At 34.3% G+C, this 14,329-nt stretch overlaps 1 protein-coding gene across 2 annotated transcripts in view; it reads left to right on the top strand.

Annotated features, from left to right (window-relative positions):
- Ahctf1 (AT-hook containing transcription factor 1) overlaps window positions 1–14,329 on the top strand; it is a 75,322-nt gene that overhangs the window by 44,116 nt on the left and 16,877 nt on the right. For both annotated transcript variants that reach the window (XM_010642638.3, XM_019210427.2), the window contains 7 exons: window positions 172–318; window positions 1,260–1,447; window positions 9,238–9,382; window positions 9,454–9,585; window positions 10,278–10,428; window positions 10,946–11,093; window positions 11,407–11,514. In XM_010642638.3, the coding sequence (XP_010640940.1) occupies window positions 172–318; window positions 1,260–1,447; window positions 9,238–9,382; window positions 9,454–9,585; window positions 10,278–10,428; window positions 10,946–11,093; window positions 11,407–11,514 (1,019 nt within the window). The remainder of the gene's footprint in view (window positions 1–171; window positions 319–1,259; window positions 1,448–9,237; window positions 9,383–9,453; window positions 9,586–10,277; window positions 10,429–10,945; window positions 11,094–11,406; window positions 11,515–14,329) is intronic.

Here is a 14,329-nt window from a genome sequence, read left to right as displayed (position 1 = left end):
TGAGACTGGGTGTGCCTAGATGTAATAAAACTATTCCCGTAGCTGGATATCATTGAAGGCTTTGAATACAAAAAGGCTTTTGATCTTAAATGCTACATTCTGTTGCTACCTATTCTACAAGTATTGCAGAAATTTTTCTTTGTTTATTGTCCTTAATCCTCGTTTTAAAAGACCATTTATTTGCTACTTGATATTATGTATTCCTTTCCAAACAAAACAGATACTCCCATTGAGTCTTTTCCAACTGCCTTTGTCATTTCCTGGGGTCAGGTTAAACTTATTCAAGGATTTTGGCTAATAGATCATAGTGACTATGAGGTAAGTCTGTAGGAGTTACTAGATTTTAAGAAAAGCATAGGTGTCTAGGTTAAATTTGCTATTTAAAGATGATGTAGTCTAGAAGCTGGGTGTGGTGGTGCACGCCTGTAATCCCGGCACGCACGCGGGAGGCTGAGTCAGGAGGAACAACTGAGTTTGAGATCAGCCTGGGCTACATAGGGAGTTCCAGATCAGTCTCAACTACATAGTGAGACCCTGTCTCAAAAAACAACAACAACAAAAAGATGATGCAGTCTATTTCTCAAGATAATTTAAAGATTCAGTTTAATTACTGCCTTCACCAACCACTACCTAAGGTAGCAAAAAATAACAGTTTCAGAATTTCAGATTGCTTAATGTCAAAATAAGGAAACAATAGTGAAAATAACTGTAATTATTAGAAATATATTTGGGATGTTGGAAATTTGTGTTGTATAAGAAATAGTTACTATTTTATATAATATTAAAGTCTTGAAAGTAGGAGGTTTTTGTGAACTTATTCTTTAAAATATACCATAAATTAGCCCTTTTACGTTTATATTTAAACTGATATTGTCTTGTTTTCTGGGCTTCTTTAATAAAGTTTGTCTTGCTGGGGATTTAGCTCAGTGGTTCTGGCTGACAAGCTCAAGTACCTGAGTTCAATCCCTGGTACCAAAAAATAAAAAAACAGAGAAAAATAAAGTTTGAGCCTGGCGTGGTGGCTCACACCTGTAATCCCAGCACTCGGGAGGTTGAGGCAGGAGGATCACTGTGAGTTCAAGACCAGCCTGGGCTACCTAGTGAGTTCTAGGTCAGTCTCAACTACATAGTGAGACCCTGTCTCAAAAAAACAAAACAAAACAAAACAAAAGTTTGTCTTTTTAAACATTAACTATCTTGTCTAAATGCAAAGCTCTAGCATCTTTATATTTATCACTTTTCATATCACTTTTTTACAGAGTGGTTTAGATCTTCTGTTTCACCCAGCTACTGTAAAACCTGAGTTATGGCAGCATTCAAAGATCCTCCAAGCCTTCATGAATCAGGGAGAGCACAGACAAGCGCTCAGATATATACAGACGATGAGGCCAGCTGTGTCCAGTGGTGGTGATATTATCCTTCACCTCACTGTTTTACTTTTCAATCGGTAAATATGTTTTTTGAAATAAGATAGAATTGATGGAATATACAGCAACATGATATTTTGGTTCTGTTACCTAATATTCTTATGTATCTTTGATCTTTCAATGTTGAGAAAAGGTACAGCATTTTATCTAGAATAAGATGAATGGGAAGTATCTTGAGTAAAAGGGGTATCATTATATCTGTTGCTAATTCACAACACTCAACAGTCTCCTGCGTGGTTAATGGAGAATTAAGTATGCCAAAAAGAACCCAGAAGTAGAGAACGAAGTTGTATAAAGTTGATAAGTCGCATTTTGGGGGAGGTTTTATTTTTAAATTTTTTTTTTTAATTGTTGCTTGGGTATTACAGTTTTTTGCATTTTAATTTTGTCTTTGTATTTGCCATTGACTTCTTACAAAATGGAAATCTCAGTTTACATGATTTAGGGAAGTATCAAAGTTCATGTAAGTCTTGAACAAATGATATCTTATTTTTGATCAAATGATATCTTTACGTTTCTTCCTTTAGCAATATTGTAATGCTCTTTAAATTCATATAATGTACTTCCATTTATAATATATCTTTATATATACCTCTGCAATTATGTTATACATAATTAACAAGTTAAATGGCATGATTGGAAATACATTAGTCTTGTTATTGGGGAAATTTCTCAAAGCTGAAATCCTTTACTAGATTGTAACTTTGTCCTATGTAAGTTATTGGTTTTATTCAGTCCTATTGCTTGATCATTTTTATATATTTAGAAATTGGTCATTTATCCCAAATTATCATATATGCATGAAACATCACTTTAATTTTAGTATCCTGAAAATTAGTTTTTCTTTCTTCTCTTTAGTTAAAAACAGTGTATTTCTAAGTGGGAAGATTTGGTCTCCAAATTTTAGATTAAAAAAGTTTTTAAGTTAGAAACTTACTGTTAAACTCACTGTTGACTTCAAAACTAATAAATTAAGTACTCAATGATAGGATCTGCGTTAGCAAAAGTGTGTGACTAGTTTAATAAGTCTAAGAAGTTGTATTGTACGAGAATTGTTTTATGGCACATATCTGTAATCCCCGTACTCTATGAGGTTGAGGCAGAAGGATCACAACAAATTCAACCCAGGACTTAGACCCTCTCTGGGCTGTAATCAGCATAAAGGTCCTGGATTCAGTCCCCAGTACTGAAGATACAAAATAATACATAGTTTCAATAAGCTTTGTTATAAGAACAGAAACTTTTAAAGAAGTAAATGTGATAATAAATGAATATAAGAAGTTAAAGTTGCTGCATAGGCAACCAGTGTGTAAATTTTTTTCAGTTGCATGCAACTTCTCACATTTCAGTGACATTGAGTTAGTATTTGATCACTAATGCTTGTATCAACCTTGAAAAAGATACACCTTTGAAGTGTTCTCCTTTTTTCCTTTTTTCTTGTCTCGCAGTTTATCCATAGCATTTCTCTCATTTGCCTTAGTCACTTCACATTTCTTCCTTAAATATATATAGCGGACAAACCTAAATAATTTAATTTTTTTAACTATTTCTTTTAAGTGAGTTATGTACTCCCCAGAAAATGAGTATATTAAGTAGAGAAGCAAAAACTCAAAATGCCATTTGTGAAATAGCTTATACTTAGGTTCAGTAAATGTTTAAAAATAATTTCTAGGGTCTGGGAATGTAGCTTAGTGGTGGAAAATGTGCTTGGCATGAAGGAAGCCTTGGGTTCCATCCCAGCAAACTCACTGGCCCCCACCCGCCGTGTTAATCTCCTAATTAGAGTGATTTGAATGTTGCTAAAAAGAACATTGGTAAGACAGTAGTGATAGTTTTGTTTTGAGATGAGAGCCTAGCTGTTTTGCCTAGGCTGGTCTCCAGCTTCTGAGGCTCAGTTTATCCTACCACCTCAGCCTAGCGGGAACTACAGATGCCTGGCTGGGTGATAGTTTTTACTGAAAGTATGAAATGAGTTTGTAAGAAAGCTGTTTAGTTTTTGAATTGATAATTGCAGTGTTAAGCTGTATGTTGTGTAGGAAATTGTGCAACAGTGTGATCTGCACTCCAATCTCATCAGAAAGAAGATTTTTTTTTTTAAAGCTGATATACAGGGACTTATACAAGAAACCAGAGTTCCAGGATATGTATTGTGATCGGTACATAATTACCTGATTTCCTCAAATAGTTGCCTCTAATTCAACACGGTGATAACTAGTAAGAATTTTAAACGTGAGTAAAGGCTGAAATTGAGAAATTGAACCAGAATAAGAGGTTAAGTTACGTGATGATCTTTGCTATCATACATACCATTTGCTGTGATTGCATAATATGGTGGCTGAAAAAGTTCTAATATTTCAAACACAAAAGCACTAACCCTCTCAAGGCTCATTCTATGCTAGATGATTGAAGTATTACTGTGATCAACTATTTATATTGGTGATATTGTCTATTAGTAAACCTAAAACCCTTAAAGGTAATTATATTGGAACAACCACTGATTGTGGCAAAGACTTTAAGAGATATGCTAAAGATGTTAAGAGATAGTCCCTGGATCAAATTGATTCAAATTTAAACCTACACTGTACTACCACTTTCTTAAAAATATGACTAAAAGCAATGAGGTTTGATTTCCTCATTGTAATACAAGGTTAATAATGCCCACCTTTCAATATTTTGAGAGTTAAATGATGCAAGCACTATTATATGGTTGCTTGCAAAGTAGTAAATCATTAGTAAATGGTGATAATGGTTGATCAGCCATCTTATTATGTTGTATTAAACTTTTCAACTTGACTCCTAACTCTGTGCGGGAGGGTCTCACTTTGTAGTTTATTCGGGCTGGCCTAGGCCTCTCAAGTGCTTGGATTACAGACTTGGCCGCCACACCTGGCAGCTCCTGACTCTTTAAATTTAACTAGCTCTTCTTTATCAAGATGTCTTTCTTCTTCCCAAAACTTAACAGTGGCTGCTTTTCAATATTAGAAGCTCTACTTATGGACATACTTGTAACTGTGGCTTCGCTGTTTGCTTGCAAGTTAACTATGATACACTGTATAATGATAGACTTGAGGTACAAAGCCTTTATCCTTCCAGCTGTTAACATTGTTTATTCAGTCTTAATATCATTATGATACAGTAGAAAACTTTTATGTATAATCCTTGTTATATATTCATTCTCTTCCTTTCTGTGACTTTATTCTGATTTTTTAAAATTTAAGTTGGTTATCTCTCACTTTCAGCTTTTTTCTTCACTAATATAAAAATGTCAATCTGATTTTTCTGCATATTATTACTTTATATTTCCATTATGATTTTTTCTTTTCCCTATTTAATTTATAAATAATGGGTTTTTGATTGTTGGTTTTCTAATGTAATTGCAAATCATAATTACATGATATGATCCAGATGGACTCCTTAGACCCCTTAGAACCATTTGCCCACTTGTAAGTAGTCAGTATATTGTCCATTTATTAAGTGAAGGGTCATATTTGCCTAAAAGATCAAGTTTCTTCATTGTGTACTTTTAACCTTTTTCCTTAATGGCTTTTTTTTTCCTGTTCTGTTCAGTAAATTACTAAGAGTATACTAAGCTGTGATATTATAAAATGTGCCAATTCTTGAAATGAATATTAACTACATAAATTAAAAAATTTTCAGAAATAACTGTAGCCTTTGGCAGTATTAGGGATAGAACCCTGGGCCTTCCTTGCGTGTGCTCTAACCCCAAGCCACGTCTGTAGTCTGGCCTTTTATTATTATACAGTAATCTTCCTTATCATGAATAGTTGTTAATATAGCCATGTTAATGTTCTGTTACTTATTCTCTGCATACCTTTCCCAATTTTTCTTTCATTCTGGTCACTGGTGATCAGTAGTTATTTGTTGGCCTGTCTACAATTTCTTTTTTTCATTTTAATTTTTGACATACATTTTTTTCTTTTTTTGTATCAGGGATCGAACTCAGGACCTTGTGCTTGCCAGGCAAGCATGGCACTGCTGAGCTATATACTTGGTCCTTTGACATGTATTTTAAATATACTTTTATATTCACTCTGCTGTCTTAAGACAGTCTGTCAGAGGGAAATTTTTCAGCAACCTTCTCTACTGTTTTGCCAAGAATCCCCTATACATTGATTACTGAAATGACTTTGTCATCATAGTCCTGGAGTTTGAACCCAGGGAATGCTGAACTACATCCCAATCCCTTTTTTTAAGGCAGGTTTTCACTAAATTGCTCAAATTTATGATCCTCCTGCATCAGCCTCCGAAGTAGCCAGAATCATGGAATGATTTCTTATATTTAACTGCCAACATTCTAGCTTTTCATCAGTTGAAACCATTTTCTTACTGTTCTTCATAGCATCATGACTTTCTAACATAGAAGCCAGGATAATTATAGAATTTAAGAACTTTCTTGTTTTAAAATTTATCTTTGTGTTGGCAGTTTGGAGGTAACTATGTCTTTTCCTCCTGTGGGGAAGCTGATTGAGAAGGAACATGTTTTGTCTTTTGTTTAGCAGTGCTTTCTGTATGATTATAAAGTTAATATCTGATGAATTCTCAGTACTTCAAAAAATAAAATCATACTCTTTTTATTATATCTGCTAAACTAGAAGTGAGCATCACACTTTAAAGTGAAAAATTTTATAAAAATATATACATGGGCTAGGGTAGGGAAGTCAAGTATATGGAGAGTTTTTGTTTTGCTTTGTTCTGTTTGTTTTTTTGGTATTGTTTTTAATAAGAGGATACTTAGCCTGCTTCAACAGTTAAAAAATATAAATGACAACAGTGAATTTCCAGCTTTCTGAGTAGGTCCCCTGGGGACCCATTTATTAATCATTTTAAGTGTATGTTTCTTGAGGTCTTCTAGACAGATGTTAGCAAAGATACAGCCATCTCCACATCACACCCTTAAACTAGCATCCTGTCTGTGCAACTGCAGTCTGCCTCTTTAAACCTGAGTTTAGGGGACCAAGGCTCAGTGGTTCTGCCGCCTTCCTCACAACCACAAGGTCCAGAGTTTGATCCCCTATACCAAAAAAAAAAGAAAGAAAAGAAAAGAAATCTGTGCCTACTCCAAAACTAAACTGAGTTTAGGCTTCATTTCATAAAAACACATAAAGAGCTTCCTTGTTTTTAAGTGATGTGTGCTTGTTCATGATGTGGATGGGAATACCATTTATTTATTTAGCTCTTTGGTGAAACATTTAGGTTGTCTCGGTCTTGCCATACTAAACACAAGATGATTAACATATTGTGCACAGAGAGCTATTTTGTGCCTTGCCCATTTAAATCCTTTGCCTCTTTTTCTGTGTTGGGATTTTTCTTAACCGATTTATTATTCTACATTACAGACATGAACCTGGTTGCGAGGTGTTTTGTATTTTGTTTTTTGTTTTTTCTCTTTAGTTTGTCAGTTGTCCTTTTACAATACTTGCTTATAATGGATCATTTGAAATTTATTTTGCTGTAAGCACATTTAAAAGATTCACAGCATATATAAAAATAGTGCCATAAGTTTTAGTGTACCAATCCTAAATACAACAGATACCAGGGGGGTTTTTTGTGTTATTTTGTTTTTTATTTTTTTGGTACCGGGGATTGAACTCCAGATCCTGCACTCGCCAGGCAGGCAGCAGCGCCATTGAGCTAAAGCTGTGGCCCACCAGGTTTTTATTACATATTTATTCCTGCATGTGACTTTAAAAATTACTAGTGTGCTGTTCATTTTAATACTTTATTTTTCTTTCTACAAAAATATTATCATTTTTAGATTTTAGTAAGGAAAATGTTAATTTTATTTCTGTACACCTGCATATGTATACCCACCCTTCTGTACTCGTTATAATTGCCACACTGTTGCACCTGTTTTGAAAAACAAGGTAAGCAATTTCAGGTGTAAGCTTTTAGAAAATATCCCTAAATGTTTCACTCACTTGGATTACTAGTGTTTACAAAATCTGTGGAATATGTTCTAGTCCCAGAATAACAAAATTAGCAGGTAGCCCTGACACTCCAACTGTAGGTGCCATTTACTTCTCTGTGTGACTTTGTACCCATAGGAAGTCTCAGATAGTGCTGGCAAAATTTCCTGATGAATTTTCATTGTGAATACTACTTGCTACAAATTTTATCTGTCATGAAATGTTTTTATTTCTGCCCTTACCTTCTACCATGAGACCTATCTGCTCCTCCAAAACTTTTAACTGTTAGACAGATCAATATTAGTATATGTCTTTTAAAACTTTTCTTATGTGCTTAAGTAGGTGAACATTTATGTATTTTGGTTATTGGTTAGTTTTTTGAATATTATAATTACTATTCATCCTGGTAATTTTGCTTTTGTAAAAAATGTAAACGACTTTCAAAGTTACTGTATACTGTACATTATATTTGCTTCAAATAGGGCCACCATTATATCACTATATAGTCATACATGTTTATGTAATTTTGCTGGGTTTTTGTGTATTGTTTTGGTTTTTGGTTTTTGGTATTTTGGGGGTTTTTTTGTGCTGGGGTTTGAACTCTTGCCCTTGTGCTTGAGGAACCAGAACCACTGAGCTAAATCCCAGCTGTTGCTGGTATTTTTGTAAATTATATTTCTTGAAGTGGGATTGTTGCCTTGTATCCTATGTGGGTGTGGGTGTGTATGTTTATGTGTGAATGGTTTTTGTTTGTTTTTTTGTTTTTTGTTTTTTTGTGTTACTGGGGATCGAACCTCAGGATCTTGTGCTTACAAGGCAGGCGGCAGAACCACTGAACTGAATCACCAGCTATAGTTTTAATTTATATAGAGATGTGGCCACGTTAACCTCCAAGACAAGTTAATCAGTAAGGTCTGTGTTGAAAACTGACTTTTTTTTTTTTTTTTTTTTTTTTTTTTTTTGTACTGGGGATTGAACTTGGGTCCTTGTGCTTGCAAGGCAGGCCACCAAACTGCTGAGCTAAATCCCCGGCCCTCTGACTTTTTTTTTAAAGCACACAGAAATCCCTCTGATTCTAAGAGACTCCTAGGTAAGAAGTGTTTATTGTGATCTTACTGCTTACCGAAGGAAATATACTTGCAATTGTAATTGCAGCTGTCAAATGTGATGCATCCTCCAATCAGATCTTGCTGTAGGTTTGCCACAGCATCTGCTGTTAAAACTGTACCCTTCACTTTCCCATGAACACAGTTATGCTTGCTTCCACCCATTTTCTTGCTTCACTCATTTTCTTTTTCACATTGCTCATGCTGAGTGTTAACTTCCTTAAGAGCCTGATTTTTCTCTTTCCACCAGACCAAACATTGACGTCTGTGTGACCTATGTTTGCCTCTTTGTGAATATTTACTTTGTTTCTCAGTTACTTTATACTTAATTAAATCTTTTTTTCTTGTTTTTGCAGTGCTAGGGATGCAATGGCCTCAGATATGCTAGTAAAACACTCTTTTATTTATTTTTAAGAACCTCTTCCCAGCACTTGAGAGACTGAGGCAGGAGGATCACTGTGAGTTCGAGACCAGCCTGGGCTACATAGTGAGTTCAGGTCAGTCTCAACTACATAGTGAGACCCTGTCTCAAAAAAATAAAAAAATAAAAACCTCATTTTGGCATACTGTGGATTGATTTCAGGGCCACATACGTGGCTAGGCAAGCACTATCGCGGAGCTAAATCCCCAGCCTGTTGTTGCTATTTGGAGACAGGGTCTACTAAGTTTCCCAGGCTTCCTGGTTCTTTTAACTTGCATATAAAAGTTATTTTTGAGATTCTGTAGGTAGATGAAATAGCTTTTCTAGAACTAAACTTTGAAAAATACTGGTTTCAGGTGCATGGTTGAAGCCTGGAGTTTGCTGAGACAACATTCTAATACATTGAATATAGAGGAATTATTAAAGCATGTGTATGAAGTGTGTCAGGAAGTGGGCTTAATGGAAGACTTACTGAAGTTACCCTTTACAGACATTGAGCAGGTAATTATCAATGTACATTTATCAGAAATCCAGGGTAAATTGATCATTACAAGTCTATTTGTTCTTCCCAGGAATGTCTAGTGAAATGTTTGCAGTCCAGTGCCAGTGTTCAAAATCAAGAGTTCCTTTTAGTTCACCATTTGCAGCGTGCCAATTATATCCCTGCTCTGAAGCTGAATCAGACTCTGAAGATTAATCTTATGGTATGGTTGAAGCTGTTTCATTGTATGGGATATGAGAGTACGAAAAACTGAAGATTTGGTTTGTTATGTAAGAGCTTGTAGTTAGATAACACTGGCTTATATTGTCCTATACTAGGCGAATTCACTTCCCTTCTGTGTAGCGTTACTTTGAAGTGGGTATTATTACTTAATTCTTTTATACATGCCATTTGTGTCCTGGTGTCTTCCAGATTACACACTTGTAAAATTAGGGGAAGAGATAGAGGACAGCAGTAGGAATTACATAATGCAAAGAACATTGGACTTCAGGGTTTAGTCTGATTCTTAATTTGCTCTGTGTGATTAGGACATACTCTGAAGCTTGGTTTCCTCATCTATAAGTGCTAATATTTATTTCCTTATGAGGTTGTGAAGATTTACAGAGATACACTTTATATCGAAAAAGTTAACATGTTGCCTGTCACATATGGATGCTTAAAAAACTGATAGCCAGATTTTATTGTGAAGAATCCAGGGTTAGTAGTAGGGATTGAGAATTTGTTGATGGGTAAGCAATTATTTAATTTGTATTTAGAGTCTTCATTTTGGAAAAGTGTAGATAGGAGATATATATTCCTAGATACTCATAATTCTATTTTAAGTGGTAAAATCATAACTGTAGCACCCATCATTTTGAAGATTAAATTTTTATCACTTAACATTGTATTCAATAGAATGATCGTGATCCTCGTGTACGGGAGAGATCAGTGGCTCGAAATGCTATGTTAGTTCAATATGGGAAAATCCTTCCTAGAGTCCAGCGAAAATTAGCCATAGAGCAAGCTAAGCCTTATCATGTATCAACATCATCAGTTTTTCGAGAAGGTAAGAGTTCATTGAAGAATGTCATAAATTCTTGGGCTTGAAGAGACTTTGAACGGTTGCCTTTTTGAAATCATCATCTTAAACATAGCTCACTTTTACTAATACTCAAATTTATGTCATACTTTTTTATTGGCTGCTTTGTCCCACAAAGTATAGAACTTTTTTGGAAGTTTTTATAATATACTTAGTATAGAATAAAAGAACTTGAACATATCCTGCCCAACTTCTAGAAATATGTTAGATAATGTTGAACTGTCTCTTAGAAACTCAAATTGTTACATTTCTGCCTAGCTGTAGCTAAACCAATAAATACAATTTTAACTATCATGTCTTCTGTGTTGTCCCATCATTGTTTTGTGTTAAATCTTTTATTAAAATTCTGTTTAGTAGAGGGTCAGGGATTTAGCTCAGTGGTTCCACCACCTACCACCCAAGCACAATGTCCAGAGTTTGATCCTGGGTACCAAAAAAAAAAAATCCTGTTTAGATGTAATTAAATGCTGCATTATTTTAACAGTTTCTAGACCAAAACCATTATCAACATTTCCAAAGAAAGCGGTAACTGGAACAGTGTTAACAAGATCTACTTTCATCAATAATGTGTTATCTAAAATTGGAGAAGTGTGGGCAAGCAGTGAATCTAGAAATAACATGTTTTACCATAGGTATGTTTTTTCCTATACCTCTTAAAATCATGTTAATTCCCATCTTTCCTGGCTATCAGTAACATTCATCAACAGTCTTATCTTCATTGCCATGAAGTTTATGAATGTATGTAAATAGCAACGCTCTTTATGTTGGTTACGTTTCGTAGAATGATTTTTATCTTTAAACTTAAAAGTGATATATATTTATTTTTGTTTGTAAATAATGCAAAAATGTACAAAGTAAAAATGAAAGTCCTTTCATGTAATCATAAATGACAGTATTTTAATCTTTGATGATACATGATTAAAAGTTAATTTTTTTCCTTTGTAGCCCTAAAATTGAAGAACCATCTCCTGTAGTACATTCTTTCCTGCATTCAGAACTTCCTGAGGCATTTGTTGGAACACCAATTTCAAAAGCATCGCAGAAAATTTCTAGGTAAGTTTATTAAATTTTTGAAGATAACAGTGTTATTACAATAATTGCATCTACCATTTATACTTTTTAAAATTTTGCAGATCTTACTTAAATTCTTAAGCAAATTTTTAATGCTTTATGAATTGTAATTTACATTCTAGTACGGTAATTTTAAGAAATTTTATGTCAGCTGTTCATGTGCTTAAAATTTCTGATTAGTGATTTCAGATAGCTGAATGAAAAGCAGCAAATTCTCCTACTATTTCTCCTTGCTGGTTATGAATGAAAGTTGCTTTTATGATTAATGATTAATTAATCTTAGTTGGCTCATTGAAACTTTCTCCTTTGCATTAGACACTGCTGTAATGATTCATGTAACTCTAGATGCAGTAGTACTTTCATATCTTATCTGTGGTATTAGGAAAAAATTAAATTAAAGTTTGATGTCCAAGATGGAATTGTAAGTATGAACAATGGTACCTAGGTTCATGAACTTAATTCTTTCTACCATTCTGTTTGCAAACTGAATTGGATGAGAACCAAGTCAGATTTTCCTGTGAGGTCCACTGAACCTAACGGAATTTGATTCAATTCTCGTCCAAGTCAGTGTGCAGCCAGAATGGTGGAAGGAGTTTAAGTTCACGAACCAAGGCACCACAGTGCTTAAGAATGTTGGACAGTGGAAGGGCAGCATACTTTCCTGTTCCCCCTCTGTTTCTCTTAGACAGAAGCTATCTTTTTCTCGGTAAAATTTTCCTTTAAAAATTTCTTTTAAAAAAAAAGAGAGAAGATTGGATAATGGAAGATGATTCATAATCATCAGTAGCAGAGAACATCAGTTCTTTGTCCTGAATACTAATGCCCATGAATTTGCATTATTTTATAGAAACAGTGTTATCTCAATTTTTGCTACTAAGAATAAGATACTTAGCATAAATTTGTAGCCTAAAAAATTGAAAAGGATTTCCCCCTTTGTTTGTTTGTTTGTTTGTTTGAATTTTTGAGATGGGGTCTCACTATGTAGTTCAGACTGACCTGGAATTCACTATGTAGCCCAGGCTGGTCTTGAATTCATAGTGATCTTCCTGCCTCAGCCTCCTGAGGCAGTGCTAGGATTATAGGTGTGCACCACCATGCCCGGCAGATTTTCCCTTTTTAGATTAAACATGATTGTTTCTCTTTAATTATATTCATGAGATGATATATTTTAAATGAAAGCTGTTTTTTTACATTGATTGGCATTACTTGGCAGTAAGTAAATAGGTAATGTGTTCTGATTAGTGCTGCTTTGAATGAAATAAAATAGAAAATGGGCATTGCATATGTAGTATGGTTAAGTACTATTTACATAATTTATGTTTTCTATGTGTGATATAGAATGCATTTCTTACTTGAATCATGATAGTGGTTAAAGAAAGCCTAGGACCTAATATAATATTTAACATTTCTTCTAGAAAATATTTTTTCTTAATACCTTTTGAAAAGTATAATTTAAATATATGAATCTCATATAAGAAGAAATTTGTCATTTATGGCACAGGCTCTGTTTTTGAGAAAGTCATTCATAAATTAGCACCTTAGACTTAGATATTAGCACAATGCAGAGCATCTAACAGATATGTTTGGAGTAGTTCGGTTTAAAAGTGAAGAAACTCTTAAGTCTAGCATTTAAATACAAATTGGGTAGAGAAAGAAATGAAATTTGAGGAATTCCTAGTTATTCTTGGATTGGTGGAAATCTCAGCTGTGTTTGCTGTAGAATAACAACTAGGAATACCCTGTTACTAAAGTGCTTCTTGGGCTGGGATTTAGCTTGGGTTCTGGTCCCTGCCTCTCAAATGCCAGGTCCCAAGTTTGACCCCCAGTATCCCCCCGAAAAAAATGCTTCTTATACTTATATCCCCACCAGGTAATAGGTTGAGTCGTAAAGCAACTGTAATCTGTATTCCCTTATCACCCCTAATGAAAATCTCTTCAACCTGAAGAATAGAATAAAGCACAGTGACTGAGGGGTTTTTTGGTCACTAGTACATGCTGCACTTTGCTAGATACTCTCAGCTAAATCATATGGGCATTTGAGGGAAATAAAGATATTCTCTATTTGATCATTAGAAAATACAACAAGAAAATGGACTTTATTGGAGGGTTGAGAAAAATGTGTCTTTGCACATTTTCCACTATAAATTGTTACCTGAAAATTTCACTTTAAAGTTTAAATTATTTATTGGTGAATTACACTTTTAAGCTTATTTTGACTATGCTTGATACAAATAGTAACAAGATCAGTTTAGTCATTTGATAAGAATTGGATCCAGGAGGATGGTAGAAAACACTGAGATTCTCTTTTGTTAACAAAACTTAATTTTTAAAATTTAATTTTTTGGCAAAATGGTTTTGTCAGTCTAGTCTTTGTTGCAGTCAGATCTACAAAGATAAAACAAACCACTATGCATTATGTATATCAGATGTAGATGAATAGATTTTTAAATATAGATAAAAATAAATTACAGCAAATGGATTGCTGGAAAACTTTATCCCATGTTCTTTTAGTACTTTCAATTAGTGCCAATTGGTCTTCATTTCAAAATAAATAGTTGACTCATAGAGAAGGCTCAGTAAATGCTGGTAAAAGAGAGGGAAGACAACTGGAATTATTTGTTTTCAAATTATTATGTACTGAGATAATTTTCTAGCCTTTTAAACAAATGGTGGCAGATTTTATTACATTAATGTGGTTGGAGGGCCGGGGATTTAGCTCAGTGGTTCTGCCACCTGCCTTGCAAGCACAAGGTCTCAAGTTCCATCTCCAGTACAAAAAAAAAAAAAAAAAAAAAAA

The sequence above is a fragment of the Fukomys damarensis genome, unplaced genomic scaffold (assembly GCF_012274545.1).
Source record: "Fukomys damarensis isolate Sample0158 unplaced genomic scaffold, DMR_v1.0_HiC HiC_scaffold_11, whole genome shotgun sequence".
Taxonomy (NCBI): Eukaryota; Metazoa; Chordata; class Mammalia; order Rodentia; family Bathyergidae; genus Fukomys; species Fukomys damarensis.
The sequence above is the reverse complement of the archived record's forward strand: the minus strand, read 5'-3'. Positions and strand labels throughout refer to the sequence as shown.